Source organism: Patagioenas fasciata, chromosome Z (assembly GCF_037038585.1).
Source record: "Patagioenas fasciata isolate bPatFas1 chromosome Z, bPatFas1.hap1, whole genome shotgun sequence".
NCBI classification, from domain to species: Eukaryota; Metazoa; Chordata; class Aves; order Columbiformes; family Columbidae; genus Patagioenas; species Patagioenas fasciata.
In genome coordinates, this window is record NC_092560.1 from 11,462,337 (window position 1) to 11,479,784 (window position 17,448).

At 38.3% G+C, this 17,448-nt stretch overlaps 1 protein-coding gene across 2 annotated transcripts in view; it reads right to left on the bottom strand.

Annotated features, from left to right (window-relative positions):
* SVEP1 (sushi, von Willebrand factor type A, EGF and pentraxin domain containing 1) overlaps positions 1-17,448 on the bottom strand; it is a 133,048-nt gene that overhangs the window by 59,302 nt on the left and 56,298 nt on the right. For both annotated transcript variants that reach the window (XM_065860361.2, XM_071802615.1), the window contains exons 7-20: positions 16,364-16,561; positions 13,800-13,918; positions 12,267-12,396; positions 11,498-11,605; positions 11,136-11,267; positions 9,603-9,797; positions 8,398-8,519; positions 6,297-6,405; positions 4,250-4,438; positions 3,698-3,931; positions 3,021-3,182; positions 2,156-2,317; positions 1,152-1,313; positions 482-576 (exon numbers count right to left, since the gene is read on the bottom strand). In XM_065860361.2, coding sequence (XP_065716433.1) covers positions 482-576; positions 1,152-1,313; positions 2,156-2,317; positions 3,021-3,182; positions 3,698-3,931; positions 4,250-4,438; positions 6,297-6,405; positions 8,398-8,519; positions 9,603-9,797; positions 11,136-11,267; positions 11,498-11,605; positions 12,267-12,396; positions 13,800-13,918; positions 16,364-16,561 — 2,117 coding nt within the window. The remainder of the gene's footprint in view (positions 1-481; positions 577-1,151; positions 1,314-2,155; positions 2,318-3,020; positions 3,183-3,697; positions 3,932-4,249; positions 4,439-6,296; positions 6,406-8,397; positions 8,520-9,602; positions 9,798-11,135; positions 11,268-11,497; positions 11,606-12,266; positions 12,397-13,799; positions 13,919-16,363; positions 16,562-17,448) is intronic.

Below are 17,448 nucleotides of genomic sequence, written 5' to 3' on the forward strand. Positions count from 1 at the left end.
GTATTTCAAAGGGGGTACTCACAGCACAAGGGAGCTCTGCCTGCTTCATCTCAAGTCTATCTATATTGCAATAAGTAAAACAAAGATTTTACAGATGGGACTTAGATGCCTGGTAGCATTTTCTGGAATTCAGCACATGGAACACATCAGATGACTGAGTGGTCAATCTACGTTTACAGACTGGCTGAACTTCCTCCATGGAGTTTATATTTCTTTTATAAGTATGATAAATATTTCTATACATCAAGTGAAGGCTTGAAGTCCAGAATTTAAGATCACAAACAGTAGCCTCCTTTGCTCAGTGAAAGTGCTTTTGTGACTACAAAGAGAGGCTGACTGCTCCGCTCATGACCATCACTCTCATCTCTTCAGGAAATATAGTGAACATAACAATTACATTTAAATAGGCCTTAGTAATTTACCACTGCATAAGGCACTCCTTTCATTTAAGAAAATACTGGAAAATGTATATTTTCCTTGCCTGACTGCTGACTTTGTATTGCTTGCTGATATTTTCTGGAGAGGCTGGTACCATCATTACACTTTCCTCAGCTGCTGAAAAAGTAGACCCAAAACCTAAAAGGAAAGATTTACAAGTGCTCTTAATAATATTGTGTTCCATGAAAGCATAATAATTGCACGTTAGTAACGCATGTAAAGATATGCTGAAAAAAAAGTGAATTTGTTGGAATAAAAAGTGAAGTTTACAGTAACCACACAGTATTTTATACATATTTTACACAAATATGTATTTGTAAGCACATACATTTCTAAAACACCTACATGTGTGTGCACATAGAAAATATATTTTATTTGTATTTATAGACACACACATACTTGCATTTACATATTTGTATATATATATAACTCTCTCTGGCGTGTAAATACATAGTATACATATGCAACGTGTGTGCACACACCCTCTATATATGCATACTGTTATGAGCCTTGGTATGTATCACACAGTCACTCGTACTAAATAACACAGACACAACACCATTTGGCAAAAACAGCTGTAAACTTCACTGCTTGAAATGGAAGGTCTGCATTTGTTAGGAAACTAAGTGGGATGTTTCATGTTCAGACTACTGCTGGCCATCCTTCAGATGTTCCTGTTATTCATTTCCTCCAGCAGAGATAATTTGGCTTACTTGAACAATCTGTGATGGATCTGGCACCAATGACAGTTGTTGTTCCATAAAAGGGACAAGACAAGCAGTAGGACTTTCCCGGGTCTGGTTGATAGTAGTCTCTGGGACAAGGGTAGCAAGGTGTCAAACCTGTACGAGAGAACTCGCCTGCAAGACATGGTACTGCAAGAAAAAAAAAGGGCACAGTTTGGAGCGATCACTTGCAATCTCACACTACTTCCCCCCACATCTTTCTCTGATCATTTTCTCTCTTCCTGTCATAGTCCCTCCTCAGACTTAATGAAACAGGGTGAAACCTGAAACCTGCCAGGAATTCACAACTCTAGGAATGCTTATTTAAATTGTGCTGTTAGGTGACATGTTGTTCTCCAAGGAGTACAGAAATATCTGGGAAGTATTTCTAGCTATTCCTTTTGCTGCTCTGGGGACAGCTTTCAAACACAACTTCTTTTCCCCTTTATCTCTCACACCTTTTTTTTTTTTTTTTTTTTCCCCTTCAAGAAAAACTTGGGACACATAACAAGTTTTTTTGTTCCATTAATCCCTGCAGAATATTTCCCCTGGGAATCTTTCTGGCAAAGCTTCTCAAAGACAGTTGAGGACAATTTCTTGAAAAAAGTTACGGAACAAACTGTGTTAAAATTCAGTATTGTTGTACAGAAGATGTGGAAGCTGTTCTGGAGATAATAGTGGCAGACATCCTCTCATTCCCTTTCTCTTCTTTAAAGAAAAAGGTTTTAGTTTCATGTAGATACCTATTACATATCTCATTCATCTTTAGATAAGAATTCATCTTGGAAACCAGAGAAAGGGCATATGAAATAATCAGGGTATCAGGAAATGACATGTCATTTTGCTGGGAAATGCTGGTTTCTCCACACTTAACCAAAAGCAGAATTTAATCTCAGGCAGATGAATTGGATTACATTATCTGATGTTTAAAAATATTTTACAAATTTCTAGAATTTGGTTTAAAAAATTTCATAGCCCCTTTTGTTACAAACCTCCACAAGCTGAGATATCCACTGCACCTCTTTTTACTGTTGATGTATTTTCTGGGCAAGAGATGCAATTCCTGGATCCAAATGCTGGCTGATACGTGCCAAGTGGACATGTTTCACATGTCTCAAGACCATTAGGTGAATATGTTCCCTGCTTGCACTGAGCTATAAGGCAGAAGAATTGACAAAGATTAAACAATGTCCAATAGCAAACATGGTTCCTAACCTCTGAAAACAATACTGAATGACAATATATGTCACAGGGACTTTTATTTATAGAGCTTACTCTGAATAACTTCATGGGTACAAAGAGAAAAAAAAAAAAGAGAGTGTGGTAAGCTACTGATAGAGCAATTGTTAAATATTAACCACCTAATTGTTTTCCAATCAGCTTCACAGATGAGTTACTGAAACTCAGTTAATAATTTTTAATCAACAAAGTTAATGATAAGACAATAAACAGGAAATGAAACTAACAACCTCTTTTTCAGAACAAGTCATAAAGAGATGGAGGTGCTGAGGTGGCCAGTGCCAAAGCACTGCAGTGTAGGATGCAGGTGTTTCATCTTTAATCATAGTAGGATGATGAGGAGCTGGCAAGGCATTATCTTAAGTGTGTTAGTCCCTGCAAAATGGGCTCACAATCTCACAGAATGAACACAGAAATGAAATAAGGCTTCAAAGACCAGTTCTTCTTAAAACATCTGTCCAGGCATCCCATATGCCACAACCTGGATTTTTCTCTCTACATATGCATCGAGCGGCAGTTAGGAAGGCTACTCATTTCATAGGCTAACCTAATTTCAGTCCTCACAATGAGGACCAAAAGGCATTCACAAGTGGCTGTCTGAAGAAGCCAAAATCTCACCTTTGCATTCAGAGATGCTCCTAGAGTGTAGATACTCCGTATATCTACCAGATGGACAACTTTTGCATTCAAGCTGCCCTTCCTCATCTTGGTAGGATCCAGTCCAGCAGCTTTCACAGGTATGATGCTCCAGGGAGTAATAGGTACCCAAAGGGCAGTTGACTGTAACATTGGAAACATAAGGTTCCCCTCAGAATGCACAATCATACATACTTGTCTTGCCTCTGGAGTTCCCATTCAGTCAAACCCTGTTTCTGTGAAATATGACTCGCTTCCTCAGCAAATGGGGTGTCTTTCTGGAACACTGCAAAGATCTCACTATACGCAGGAAATGGAATCCAGTTTCCTATCTCAGCTACGCATCACCCACAACACTAACAGGGTTAAAAGAGTGCATACCAAGCACTGTTTTCCTGTGTATCACCAAGTGTGGATATGCCTAATTTCCCCATGGGAGTGGAATCCTGGGTACAAAAGCATCCTTTTTCCACAGGCCTTAGTTAGGAACATAAACATCCTCTGCAAGTCAAACCGCGCAAAGCATTTTAGCAGTTTATTGTTCTGGGAGACCATGAGCACTGGACTGTGTCAAACCATAACCCTCTGCAAACATTCTCTAAAACCCTGGTTTTCAAAAGGATTCTAAATACATACAAGAAGCAAGTCATCTGGCTTACCACACATTCTACCCCTCAGCACAGAACCAGGCCTGCAGAACAGAAAGGCCTTCTCAGTCTCCAGTGAGTTGCTGTCAGCTACAATGAGTTCGGATGCAAACTGAAAAGAATACATAGGTTCCTTATTAAGAGTTCTATTCAGCCTGTTCGTGATTGTCTCCAGAGTTTTAAGGAGCCGTCGCTGGTTTTCCAGTTCCAATGTATCATTCCTTTCATCAGGCAGTGGCACGCTAGCTGGGATATAAACAGAAAACACAAAAATCACACAGATTTTACAGTCAGCACTACCAGTGTACTCTGGAGTATATCAAGAGTGCAACACTCAAGCTTGCCAGTGGAAAGCAGGCCATGTGCACAATGCTCTCCACGAACATGAGGTTGTGATCTTTCCCCCAAGCAGAAAGTCTGTGATGAAATGGAGCTATGAATGTCTCCAGAAAACTGTCATCTGCATCTCCAGCAGGCTTTGTGAACTGAAGGTTTAGTTTGACTGCACACATTATAAATATTTTTTTTTAAATGTAGGAGAAGAATATTTTGACTTTCTCTCACCCGTGATGTTAAATATTAACTTGATTTTGTGGTCGGTCATTGGAACATTCAGCTTATGCCTTTTAACTCGAGCAGGTGCTGCCTTTACAGAGGCAGCAAAATGCTTGGATATGTCGTCTTCTTGTGGTACATCAACAAAATCATCATAGGAATAATCCAGCTGGTTTGCTGCCCCCCAGCCAGCAGGTCCTGTGAGGCATTAGGAAGGAACAAAAAAAGAAGCAACATCATCTAGAAAATAAGTGCCTGTACTTATTTCTAAAACACATCCCTAATAGAACACGGCCTGTTTGAAGTTCCAGATGACACGTGTTGGCTTCGCTTCTGCACAGGTGCCTACTGTAACAGTATTTTGACTAAAGAAAAAGGAAAAAACAGTCTCACTCCAACCGGTATCCTAGAGATCCTGAATCTTGTGCAGTTAGCCAAAGCTTTAAAGAAATACTGCTATAAAACTTACAGGTTGCAATTCTTTCTCGTCCCTTGTCTTGCATGGACCCTCACCTACCAGCAACATCTTCCTAAGCAATTCCACGTTGCTTTCTCTTCCTGTTCAATTACAGACAGCATGACCTATGCCACATCTCCACTTCATCTTCTCACAACTCCTGAATAGTTTTACCATCAACTGCCCTCTCAGAAACAGCTGGTAGCATCACCTTGTGTGTTTATTACTCTCAGACAGTCAAATTCACTCCCTGTATAAGATTTTTCACCTATAACATGCTTCCATCCAGAAACAAACAATAGTTTCTGTACATAATCTACCATTTCATTATGTCTAAATCTAGAGATGCATGGTCTATTTCATTGATCTAGCTCTTTTTTTTTAAAAGCATTGAGGTATAAAAAAATTCTGCCAGTTACCTGCTAGCAGTCACCTAGATTATGCTCAGTTTACAGTGGAAACTAGGACCAATTAACCACCACAGCTTTGTGGTTAATACCACCTGAGTATTCCACAACTCATTTTCTGAACTGCTGCCTTTTATGACCAGAGGAGAGTTCTGTTCATCTGCCTCCTCAGTATAAAATCACAAGAAAGTCCAGAAAAACAGCAAGAAGGTTATTCTGATAAGAGGTTGTAATGAAACAGAAGAGAATAGGACCCTACATCACATGTCCTCAACACCGGTTCCTCCAAGTGCCTTTACAAGTTAGCTCCAGCTATCACCAATATTCATCTTTACCCTGATGACAACTGCAAATAGAACACCCAGACGCCCCATGTCCAATTACAAACAAATGTGCTCTCCAAGTCCATGAAGCGTGTCTAGAAGGCAAGAATAAACAGGAAGCTCTACTATGTAACTTACTATAAACCCATAAAGGAGCTACAGTCCTACGACAGAGGACGTATTCTGATGTTAATCTGTCCAAATGCCTCCTGCTAAGACAGATAATATGAGGCTTTCTGCTCTGAGCATGCCAATGGGACTTGGAAATGCCAAGGACCACAGCAGTACAGCATGGACACTAATCTGTTCAAAAATGGACTCAAAATGACAACTTATGTGGCATAAAGCAAACTGTGAACAATCACGAGGACTGTCAAAGTTTTCACCCTGATATTGCTGCAGTTATCCTGCAAAATCTGTCCTTGTACACAGCTGAACCTTGTACAGCTTTATACCGTGAGGGTTCCATGCTGATCTGAACCAGCACCACGGATGTCCATTTTCATAACAATCTCCAGAACCACATATTGTACTTTTTCAGTATTTTGGCTTGAAACTCTATGTTTTTAAAAGTTGTTTTCTTCCAGGCTAACCAAGCAGGTTTGTAAGACTCTGTGTGAGTGCTTTTTTTTCCCCTCCCCATTATGAGGCACCTCTGTAAACTTTTCCTTTACGCTATACAGGAAGTAGTATCAAAACCAGACAGCAAACAGTTCCATATAAAATCTGCTGTGTAATTATTTACTATCTTAACAGCTCTATAGTTATTTTTAAAAAATATCCTACACAAGACATTGTATACTTCAGAACAAAATGAATTATGCCATATTAAACATGGATGGCTAAGAATCTGTGCAATCAATAATTACCAATGCCAAATCCATTTTCGTAATCGTAATTATATTCCAAGCAATGTTTCTGTGTCTGATCTTCCAATCTGCAGTCAATATCATCAACATCGTTACAGAATGATGGGACCTTCCAACATAAAGAAGAATAACATTAAAAAATACAACCACATAGCCCTCTCCCTTGACTTATAAAAGCTTCTAGTTATAATTTAAAGCACTGGTCCTTCCAGTAACACCAGATTTCCCCTTTCACACCTCTCATAAACCTACAACAATCTGCTGAAAGGAGTATGTTCTATTGACACAGCCAGGAAACAAGACGGAAACCTGTAGGAAATACAAGCTCTTCGTTACATATCTTTTTTATAAGAGCTGTCTATTCAACTGACCACTCTTGGCACGTGAAATTCCAAAATAACAAAATAAGTTCACACTTGCTTCTCCCTGCTGAAGATCACAGGAGAGCTCACACATTTGAAAACATTCTGTTTGCTCCAGCTATATAATCTGTGATTCTGTTAGGTTTACAACAATGTGGTCACTTTGTTACTAGATTTCAACCTTATTTCTTCATATCTGCCTCTTCCTACTCAAGGAAAGGGACTCATGCATTTCACCAAGAGATCTCAGAAAACAGGGAAAATCATGTGAGAAGGACAGAAACCACAGAACAGAAAACTCAAAAGAAACCTTTCTGATATTGTGGATTTCTTCTCTCCACAAAAGCAGTGAAGATTAGACAAGAACAGATAAATGTATGATTTCTGATAGTATCTGTATTTCTTGCTTTTTCCAGAAAGGTTGCAAGCAAGTTGGGCTCTGGATCATGTTTTGGAATTCCTTTACTTTTTCCATATCAGTCTTCACTGGAAAGATGGCTCCTGCTGATTCTTCCCCCCCATTACAGATCTCTGCCAGAATTTAAAATTATTTGGAATAGGAACAGGCATATTCTAAACAGCCTTTTTGACTGTTTTCACAGATTGTTGCATTTTGACTAAATTGCTTGGGCAGACCACTAAGCATTTTTTTTCTTATTATCTTTTGCTTGCTGATAATAACCATCTAAGCACTGGAACATGGTGGTAGCTGGCTCTTGGGGCAAAGGAACAGAAATAAAACCAGCCAAGATTTCTCTACTGGAAGAGAACAAACCTGAAGCAAGGCAAGAGAGTAACAGATGTTTAGGTCCAAATGTCAGAGATTGCCTGAACTGTTATGCAAGTTTGCAGCCATTTGACAAGGGCTACTGACATATGCTCTGAAGTTGCAGGAGGTTGTCCATTATCTGTGTATGCTAATAATGCTTTTTAATGGGTAGAGAGGCTTTTAGCATATGGGCCTTGTCCTGCATAAAATCTGTAATTGCCCAGGGTTATTTTCTGAGGCAATGCTATCAGACTAGGCCTGGACATCCATTCTGAGACCACAGCTCATAGTGCTGCTGCTTCTGCTTTGCAACTGAGAACAGACACATGGATTAAGAGGGGAGATTGTGATATGGAAGCGGAAAGCAAAAGACACAATAGAGAAGGAACATGCTACCCCTTCAAACACAGTGCCATGCAAATCTTAATGGTAAGAGTGAGAACTCAGAGACAAAAGAAACCCAAGCAAATTATTTAAATTACTACTATGGGATTTAAGTGCCTGGACGTGGACACCAAATGTGGAATTTATTTTATATAGATGTATACTCATATTATATGGAGACATGTTATAAATATTCAATATAAAATACAAATATTTTATAATAATATGCTGGTTTCAAAAACAACATTGAGTTTAGGGGACAACTGACTGGCATCTTTAAAACTGCACAGGTTCTCTTTGGAAGCCTACCGAAAAATCTCTGAGTGCCAGGTCCCTAAGCTACCTGGACAGTTCTACAAATTCTGTCCTGTATTGCTCCACACTGAAGACTGAACTAAATTACATTAAAATGCCAATGAATCATCTTTATTTTTAACGGAGACTTGTCAACTTCTGAAAAAGCACAAATTTAATTTATGGGTTTCTGTTTTATTTTCCTTGTATGAAATTAGTTAGCTGGAAAAAGTAGTAACAAGTTACATTTTTAAAAAAAGTATGTAAAAGGAATGAGTATTTACTAACCTACCATTTTACCAAGTGCACTCTGGAATGCATCAGTAAAGCTATTTAGAAGATTGTTGTTATCACATCGTGTTGCTTTGTAGAGCATCTCAAAGGATTTGAACCCATGGTTTGCAAAACGATTTACTGAAAAATGTTAGAGAAATATTTTTTACTAGGCAGTGCAAGAGTTTCAGAGCTAAAAGCAAGATCAATCCAGACAAAACTGGAATACACTGAGCTAAGAAGCATTATCTTTGAATTAACAACCTGAATTCCTAGTGTTGTATACATGAAAATGGATTATCCATACCTCAGGCAGTACAGTTGAATATGACCCTTTGACAGGCATTAAATTTTTGGGAAAGCTAAGAGACATTAAAAAAAGCTCTGTGACCTATCGATCTCAGCATTTTCTTAATGGAAGAAACCTGTGATCTGTCAACTAAACTACTTACTTGCTACTGAGAAAGGAGCAATAAATATTAAAAGTCCTATTAGTAATAGTGGTAGGCTAAATATGAAAAATTCTCATGCCGGATTTAAGCAAATCAAAGTTACGAAGTGTCCAAGTTACGGATTTTGAACAGATAGCTCTGAAATACAATTCTCATCTGCTCATAGCTGAAATATTGCTCTTGTTTGCAGAAACCAAGTAACCTACTGTGATGGAGTGGATGCAAGATGGTGCCAAGACTGGCTTCATAAGTAGCTCTAATACATTTATTATTAAAATGTAACGAAAGCTGGGAAATTCCACAGCTGAAGTTTTGTGTGCATCCATCTCAAAGAAAATACATAAATGCTTCTGATCTGGTGATAATTAGATGTGTAAGTCCAGCATGCACTGTGCATTTGGACTTACAAGTTGCAAATACTGTTAAAATTCCTATTGAAAAAACAGTTAGTGTTTGCAAACAAACTGTTTAAAGCACCAATTCAAAATGACAGACCTTGTCTACTTTGCCATCTTTGCTACTTTACATCTTTGCTATATTCCCAGGATTCAAATTCACTACTATTTTTGTGTTTTAGACAGCTTCTCAAATAATACATTTAGGGACTTCCAGGCATTCTTTCACAATATTTCTAATAATTTGGAGGCAGAGGACAGAGAAGATTTGTTATCATTAAATAGAAGTCATTATTTCTAAAATATTTTCATTTACTTCTTCATTAAACATAGTGTTTGATGAGCTGTGGATTCATTTTAATAACAGTAAGACTTACAAGAGCAGCCAGGCCACTCTGGAGAATATGGTGGTTTCCAGACACCATCCTCATAGGCACAATAGTAGTTTTCACTTGATCCTTCTGAAAAGCTATAACCCTCTGCACAGTGCAATGTGCAATTAACTCCTGCTTCATCTGATGTGCATGTAAAATGACCATTCACAGGTTCAAAGGAGATTTCACAGGGAGAACCTATGAAAAATACAAAGATTTTTATATTGATGAATGTGGTGAAGTAAGCATGCACACAGGAAAAGAGTAGTGAGAGATTTCTTAAGGTACCTAGTATCAACCTCATCTTGACTCTCTTGAAATCTGTGGAACTATTATTTGTTACTTCCATAAAGGCAGGATCAGGTCATTGCTAGATTATTCTCAAACTCTGCCATCAAAATTTGAAATCTAGAAATGTGAAGACTCAAAAATTTGTATACATATGAGAAATTCAGAAATGCAAGACTCAAACCGTTCTGTACTACTTCTTCAAAGGTGCCGGCTCCAGCAGGTACTACCCAAAATAATACAAAACATTATTCTAAATTTTCACATGAACCTTCATAAAACAAATGATAGTAAACTGTATTACCTCTTGAATTCTGAAACTAAACATTATCCATTCTGTGCTTCTTCAACAACACATAGACTTGTCAGAATCATCTTAGGAGGGATAGACTGTAAAACCTCAGTTATAGTTTATTTTACAGGCCAATTCTGAAGGAGACTGTGAATGTCTGAAAACATTATGTTACAAACATGAAACCACAAAAAGTCTGAGGTGGTCTGGAACTTGAAATAATGCCAATTCTGAGCACTGGCTTGTTTTTGCCAAGATTTACAGCAAATCAGAAATTAGCACGTCCATTTGCAGCTTATATTTTTGAAAAGCTATAACCAAAATTCCAGTTTGCATGATTTTAAATTCTCTTTTCACTAACAAAATTTTTTATACAGATGCCCAACTAAGCCATAAGCACTAGAGAACAGAGGTGAAGCAGAATTTTCATCCTTAATACTCTATCAGCCAAATTTGGCCTTAAAGAAGAAAGTGTACTGTGCGGAAGAGGTTTTTATGCAATAAACACAAATGTAGCAGTAAATCTATAGGTACAGACAACCTATAAAATCTAAAGAGTGTTCCAGTATCTGCTACAGTATTTGTAGGTGATTACAGAAATTCCTTTTTAACTACAGATTTGAAGAAAGACCTCAGTAACTTCTATTATTTCGCTTCACATGGTATCTGTCACTGGGAAAAAAAAAAATCAATTACTGTAGGTCTTACTGCTTAATGAATCATAATTTCAGCATTTATAGACCTAATTTGAAATTACAGGACCAAATTCACTGCTGTGCTGCTTCAGTCTTACACAATTTATTCATTGGTACTAACAAATCTTTTGACTGCCTTCAAGGTATCCAAATATAAAATTCAAATAACGAAAAGTAAAAATGGAGTAGCATTGCATACTTTATGATATTCAGTTAAAAACACCACCATATGCTCCTGAACAGAAGATTAAGACAACAAACCTTTGATGACAATGTGGATTTCACATGTCCTGTTATTGCCAGAGGGATCCACAGCTGTATATTGAACTGTTGTCTCTCCTTTGGGAAAGACATCTCCAGGTGCATGACTCCTAGTGACACTCAGTGGAGCACCTAGAAGAGTTAAAAGACAACCTAAACCATCAATCAGGTAAAGAGAGTCACACCCAACCCTGACAACTGGAGAAGGAAATGGCAGCATGTCTTCCAAATTACGTGCTCATAAAAATAAAAAAGTAAAAAAACTCTCCAAAAAATCCTAAACTCCACAGGATCAAGGGGAACAGGCTAGAGTTCTCTAGCTTTCCACAGTTGTGTGCATGTTCTGGGGTGCACTATCTCACCTGAATTGTCTGAAAATTGTGGCTCTTCCCATGTCACCGGGTACTCATTCTCTATTGCTTGCACGGGTGGTGGAGATCTGCATCTGTCAATTACAGGAGGTTCTGCGTCTGAAGAATTTGAAGGGATGGCATGACATTAGCTTACTGAACTGCTGTCACACTGAAATTAAATCTATAATCAGAAGTCATGTAAACAGCAGTTTCAGGTTCAGATCAGAAGATAAAACAAAGATAGGTGCACACTTGTAAGCTGCTGCCACTAGTAGATGCTGAGGAATGGAGAAAACTAATTCTTCTTATGAACACATGGTTTCTGCATTCTGTTTGCTTTCTACAGAGCAAACCTTGTTTAACAGGACTGCTGAATAACACAACTGTCTGATAGAAATACCTGAACAATGATTTGCATCAGCAATGTGCAAGAACCTTTGCAACTTGGAGTCTTTCAAGAAGGAAAAAAAATTCCGTACATGATGAAGGCAATAAATGACAACACAATAAAGCATTTAATCTACCAGTATGAGAAGAAATCTTAACATTCCGAATGAACAATAGAACAAAACACAACCCAAACTGAACATCTGGAAGCAATGATTGCACACTATGCAAACAGTGACTCAAGATAGCAAAAGATTTATGAAGATGATATTACTCATGGGCTTATACCTGCACATGTAAAGGCCACAGTGACTCACAGTCTCTTTTTGCACAAAATTGGAAGCTTTCAGCCATGACAGACTCTTTCACAGTGATTTTTACCATCACTTACCAATAACCTTGACACTGAATGTACAGCTTGCCTCATTGCCCGACTTATCAGCTGCTGTGTAAGTAATGGCAACTTCACCAACTGGGAGAAGGAACGGTGGTATGAAAGCTGGGGTAACGTGAACTGAGACCTTTTACAGGAAAACACTTTGTTATTTAAAAACCAAAGCTGGTTAGTAATTATGATGGTCATGTTTCAAGAAATGGCCACAAAATAGTATTCTTCAACATCAAGCCTACTCATTCTTAATGCAAATAGCCTCTTCAAGTAATGAGGGTGGACTCTGTAACAGAGTGCTCTGCTCTCCTTCTCAAGACTGCCTTCTTTATAACAACAATTTACAGCATTATGCATTAAGAAAACTCAAGACTGACTCTTGTCTGCCCCATTGCATTGAACACACACTACAATGAGCTCAGAACCTGCCTTGTCTGCAGTTCAGGTCTCCAGCTGCAAGGGCAGCAGACCTGGGAGATGAGTGGGGCAGACAGTTGAGGGCTATAAACACTTAGATACTCAGTTTTAATCTATCTATGTTTCTGAGTCAATTGCCCACAGATGCTTCAAGGCATTCTGGCATGGCAAAGGAACCCTACATTTGGAGTAAATGATACTTACATGCTGTCTATGGCTCTTTCATATGAGTTAGAACTGTCTTAAGGAACTTCTCTTTAAAAGAATGGTTTCATGTGAACAAAGAAGTTTATCTGACAGATGTGGCTTTGACAAACCAGCAACAATTAAGAACTAAGACATGTAGTTTCTACAGTTCAATGAATGACCCTGTGTCTGCAGAGTTACAGTACATGACCATGGCTGTTCTACAGCAAAAAAAGAAGTGTAATTTTAAACCTCTTTTACTAGGGTAGCTTATAGCTTCCAAACGCAAAATCTCCTGTGTTTGCAGCAAATTAAAGGCACACACAGAGTCACTGCTCCTCTGCTGACTCACGATAAAGCAGTCAGTTGTTGTAACTTGACCACGTCTGAGCCTGTGTTACTCTTCATGAAACAGCTCTGGAGGAAGTTTTCCTTGTAACTCCATTTCCAGACCTTTGATGCCCACTGTAGCCAGAGTCACATCTGAACCTTGCATCGGATAGGAAAATGTGATATTCCTTTCTCACTTGGGAAGCTGCAATGAGTTTTTACTTAACACAGTGTTCTTGTTAGCCTTTAAGATTAATGAACTGGTTTACTTCCTTCTGAGAAGAGTTTACTAAACTTCTTCACATTCTAAGAGCTCATTTTTAAAGCAGCTGTCTCCATCTTATAAACAAGGGCACATTCTTTCTTTTGAACACATAAATTAAACACAGGAGATTTTATGCACTTAAACACCATGCGGAATGGCGTGCAACTGCATACCCCTAACCAAGACAGAAAATGCTGAATTTTCAAGATGAAAACTTTTTAGCAGATTTTTCTTCCGCTCTTGTTTATCAGAAGAAATTCTAGTGGTTAAAAAAATTCATATGAAATAGCTAGCTATAGAAAGACTGCCTCCAGTCAAAGGCATAGAATTTAACTTGCCTCATCTCCAGAGTTATCCTCAGCTGTTGGTATCTGCCAGCTGATATTGGCAGAATTATGATGTTCCAGAGTCTCAGTCTCAATATTTTCCGGACAGTGTATCCGAGGAGCTTCAATATCTAACCCAGAAAAAGACAAAGTAGTTTTATATGTGGGCTTATTGAAATGACACCTCTATAATGGTTAGACTACAACTTGTTACAACCACCATTTTTTGTGCTACCTGGAATACAAATGCACATATTTTTGCAAACTTCTTGTCTCTGCCCCTTTTTAATTCTTGCCTACAGACTCACACATAAGCAGTAAATTAACTTGAGGAAGGGATTATATTTGCTGTATTTTTGTGTATCAGCAATATGAGACCCTGGTTTCTACATGCAACCATAAAAAAGGAATACATCAGATAGAACTTTTTATCTTATTATTCATCCATTCATCACACATATATGCTCATTAAAAAGGAATGTCTTCTCTGTTCTTTCATTGCCCACACACATGACTCATACAGATGTAAACACTTGTTTTTGGTAATCAGTGACTTAAAATTATTTGTGACATGATATATGTACTACAAACAAGACAGTAGTGACTTTCAAATTCCCTAGAGCACGGTGAGGAACTGATTTGAAAGGAAGAATGGCAAGATTTATGGCATCAGTTGCTGGAAATGTTCCTTAATAAACTCCTTCTACAAGGTATTATATAGGACAAAAGGGGTCTTCTTGTGACATATGTGACAATGCTGGATGGTTTCAAAGGACTGATGGTACAATATGGATAACATCACCACCAACATTTAAGCCTCAAGTTTCTCTGACAAACTTCAAGTGCTTCTTCACTTCCCTGGCATGGGGCCTCCCAAAATATTTGTGGCTAGGTTATTTTATTGCTCTAGTGCAGTTTGATAAATGGTTTATAGACTCATGAGACAAGGATGCATTCAGATCTGAACTTATCTATGCCCAGGAGGCTTTAAAACAACTCAAAACTGATATAACTTGTATTTTTATTACTAAATAGTTCCAGTAAAGACATAGGTCAGGCAATTAAACCTCTGTAATTAAGAGTGCAAAGCAATAAATACAAGTGATCTTGCCCTCCTCTGAACTCATTCTGATGAAAATTTTATTAGAAATGCACTCCATTAAATAACTACCAGTTTTGGTTCACACTCCCCTGACTACAGTCTCCAGGCTGGGGCAAATTCCATTTAAAAGTGAAATTCTGTGAAAAGACTAATAAATAAGTCAGAAAGAAAATGGCCATTTTTGAACTGGTCAAATATCTTGGCAGCAAAATAGAGACATGCAGTAACAAGAATGGAAGCAATTGAAATGCAACTGTTCGTTTTTACGAGAGAAGAATAAGCTTCAGAGTTTCTTGGTGCCTCTTATTTTAGGGTTTTATACACTGGTACTATGTAAAAGCTTGAACTCAAGCCATGCTGCTTTATCTTCATCCAAACACTTCAGCCTGTAGCATCAAATATTAAAACCTGTGGTTTGGCTCAGGTTTTCACAGAAGATTCATAAAAACAATGTGGTACATCACAGAGCAGGAAATTATATGTTTAAAGAGAGGAATAAAATCTGCTGGCCGTTACAGAGAAAAAAAATCCCACCTCAGTTTCTCTAGTGACCTGTCACGATGACTGTCACAACTGATTTCTGTACTGTTCTTTCACACAGTGCTGGTAGGTGCCCCAGTTTGGGGTGAAAGCATTCACTCTAGGAGCACAGTAGCTCACAAAGAGGTGAACAGCATATTCCCAGACAAAGTGAACTTTTGTTTGTATCCTCCTATAATCCAAAGCCAAACTCCTTCCAACTCTGTGTGCATGTGTTTAAAGGAATAAATAAACTAACATTTCTAGAAGAAGTAGGTAAACATGGCAGAACTACACTCAAATGCATATAACCATTTTCTGTCCATCTTTATACCCTGTACACTTTTGTCAGTTGATTTTGCCCTTAACTCTTGTGCTCTGTTGCTTGGGGCATGTCAACAGACATAGTCAGTTCAAAGACAGTTGAAATGGACCATCCCTCTACAGTCTGTCAGTCAGGGCTTACACAGTGCTTACGGATTTACTCCATCTACAGGGCTTACATGACCCTCTGCTAAACTAGCAATAGTACTATTATTGCTGTTGTACTGGGAGTGTGGGTTACTCTTTAACTATCTCTAAGCTAAGGGCTTTCATTTCTACTTTGATTTTTTTGTTTGTTTTGTTTTTTTGTTTTTATTTTAATTTCGAATTTACCCACACATCAGGCCTTGTATCAGGTAGGTTCCAAACAACAAACTTATGAGATGGAACCTGGAGAGACAGCTGATGAAAAGCACTATAAGATGGCATTCAAGCAACCTTCGAACTCCACATTTTTATTACAAACTACAAGTCAATCTGATAGCCAAGCTATAATGCTACAGACAACACTTTTTACAGGATGTTTAAATCATGCGTTCTCCAGTTCAAACATCTCCTCTCACTCATGCTTTGTGCTTCCCTTTAATCCTGCACACATGTGTACACGAAAATTATTTTGGCTGGTCTCTACCTTTACACAGAGCCTCCTGGATGTTTTCACTCCATCTCCCAAATGAAATGCACCTTACTTCTTCTCTAGCTCCAGACAAGATGAATCCTTGGGGACAGCTCAGCTGGCACACAGTCCCAGAAAGAGCAGGCTCCAGCCCACATCTGGGAGGAAGAACTGTTACACCTGCTGGTTTCTGGAAGATGGGACAACGCATTTCTACAAAAGACCATAGAATATGTCTTTTAACCGACATACACAGCATATACATTCAAACAAATCTGCAAATAAAGTCACATGTCATCTGTATTCCTTTCCTCTTCTTTCCCAAAGTACGCATCAAGTAACTGAAACCCGGTTGTTCTGCATGCAACAAAATTTAAAGAGTCTAAGTGTTCTAAGTATTTCCTGCCCTTTAAACTCTCAATACCGAAATAATGTTCAAGTCCAAGCAATTAAAAACTGTTCTTCATTACAACAGGAAGCAAAGGTCACAGATATTAACACGTTTGTTCACTTCAGGCAGACACTGTTGGCTACGCAATGTAAAATCACCCGACCTGAAAGAATTCCCAAACCCTAACTTTTCATTGCTCACCACAGGAAGATAACTGACAAATAGCAGAAAGATCAGAAATTGGAAAAAACAATGTTTTAAAATACAAGCTAAAAGCATTAAAATGTATACTACCCAGGGAACAAGTAGAAAGAAGACTGCAAATGGTATAAGTAGGAAAATCAGAGAAAACTGTATATTTTGGGGAAACAGTAGTAGGTCTTTCTGCCTGAGATGTTTTCAACTATACTAGCAAAATCCTAGTAGAGTACAGTCCTGAAACATCTCATAGACATTCAGGATAACTTTTGCTACATCTAGCCTGAGGAAATCTAACTGGGACAGGTTTTTACCTGAAAACAAATCCAACGCCCCTGTCGCAAAAAAAAACAAAACAAAAAACCTCAACAAACCACACCAACAAACTGTACTAGTGTTGTCTGGCACTTTTAGCTGTGCTCATTTCCAGAATTCGATCAAGCCGATCCAGGAGGTCTGGACTTCATGAGGAGCAGAGTGATGACCATGGTATTAGTCATATGGATAGGCC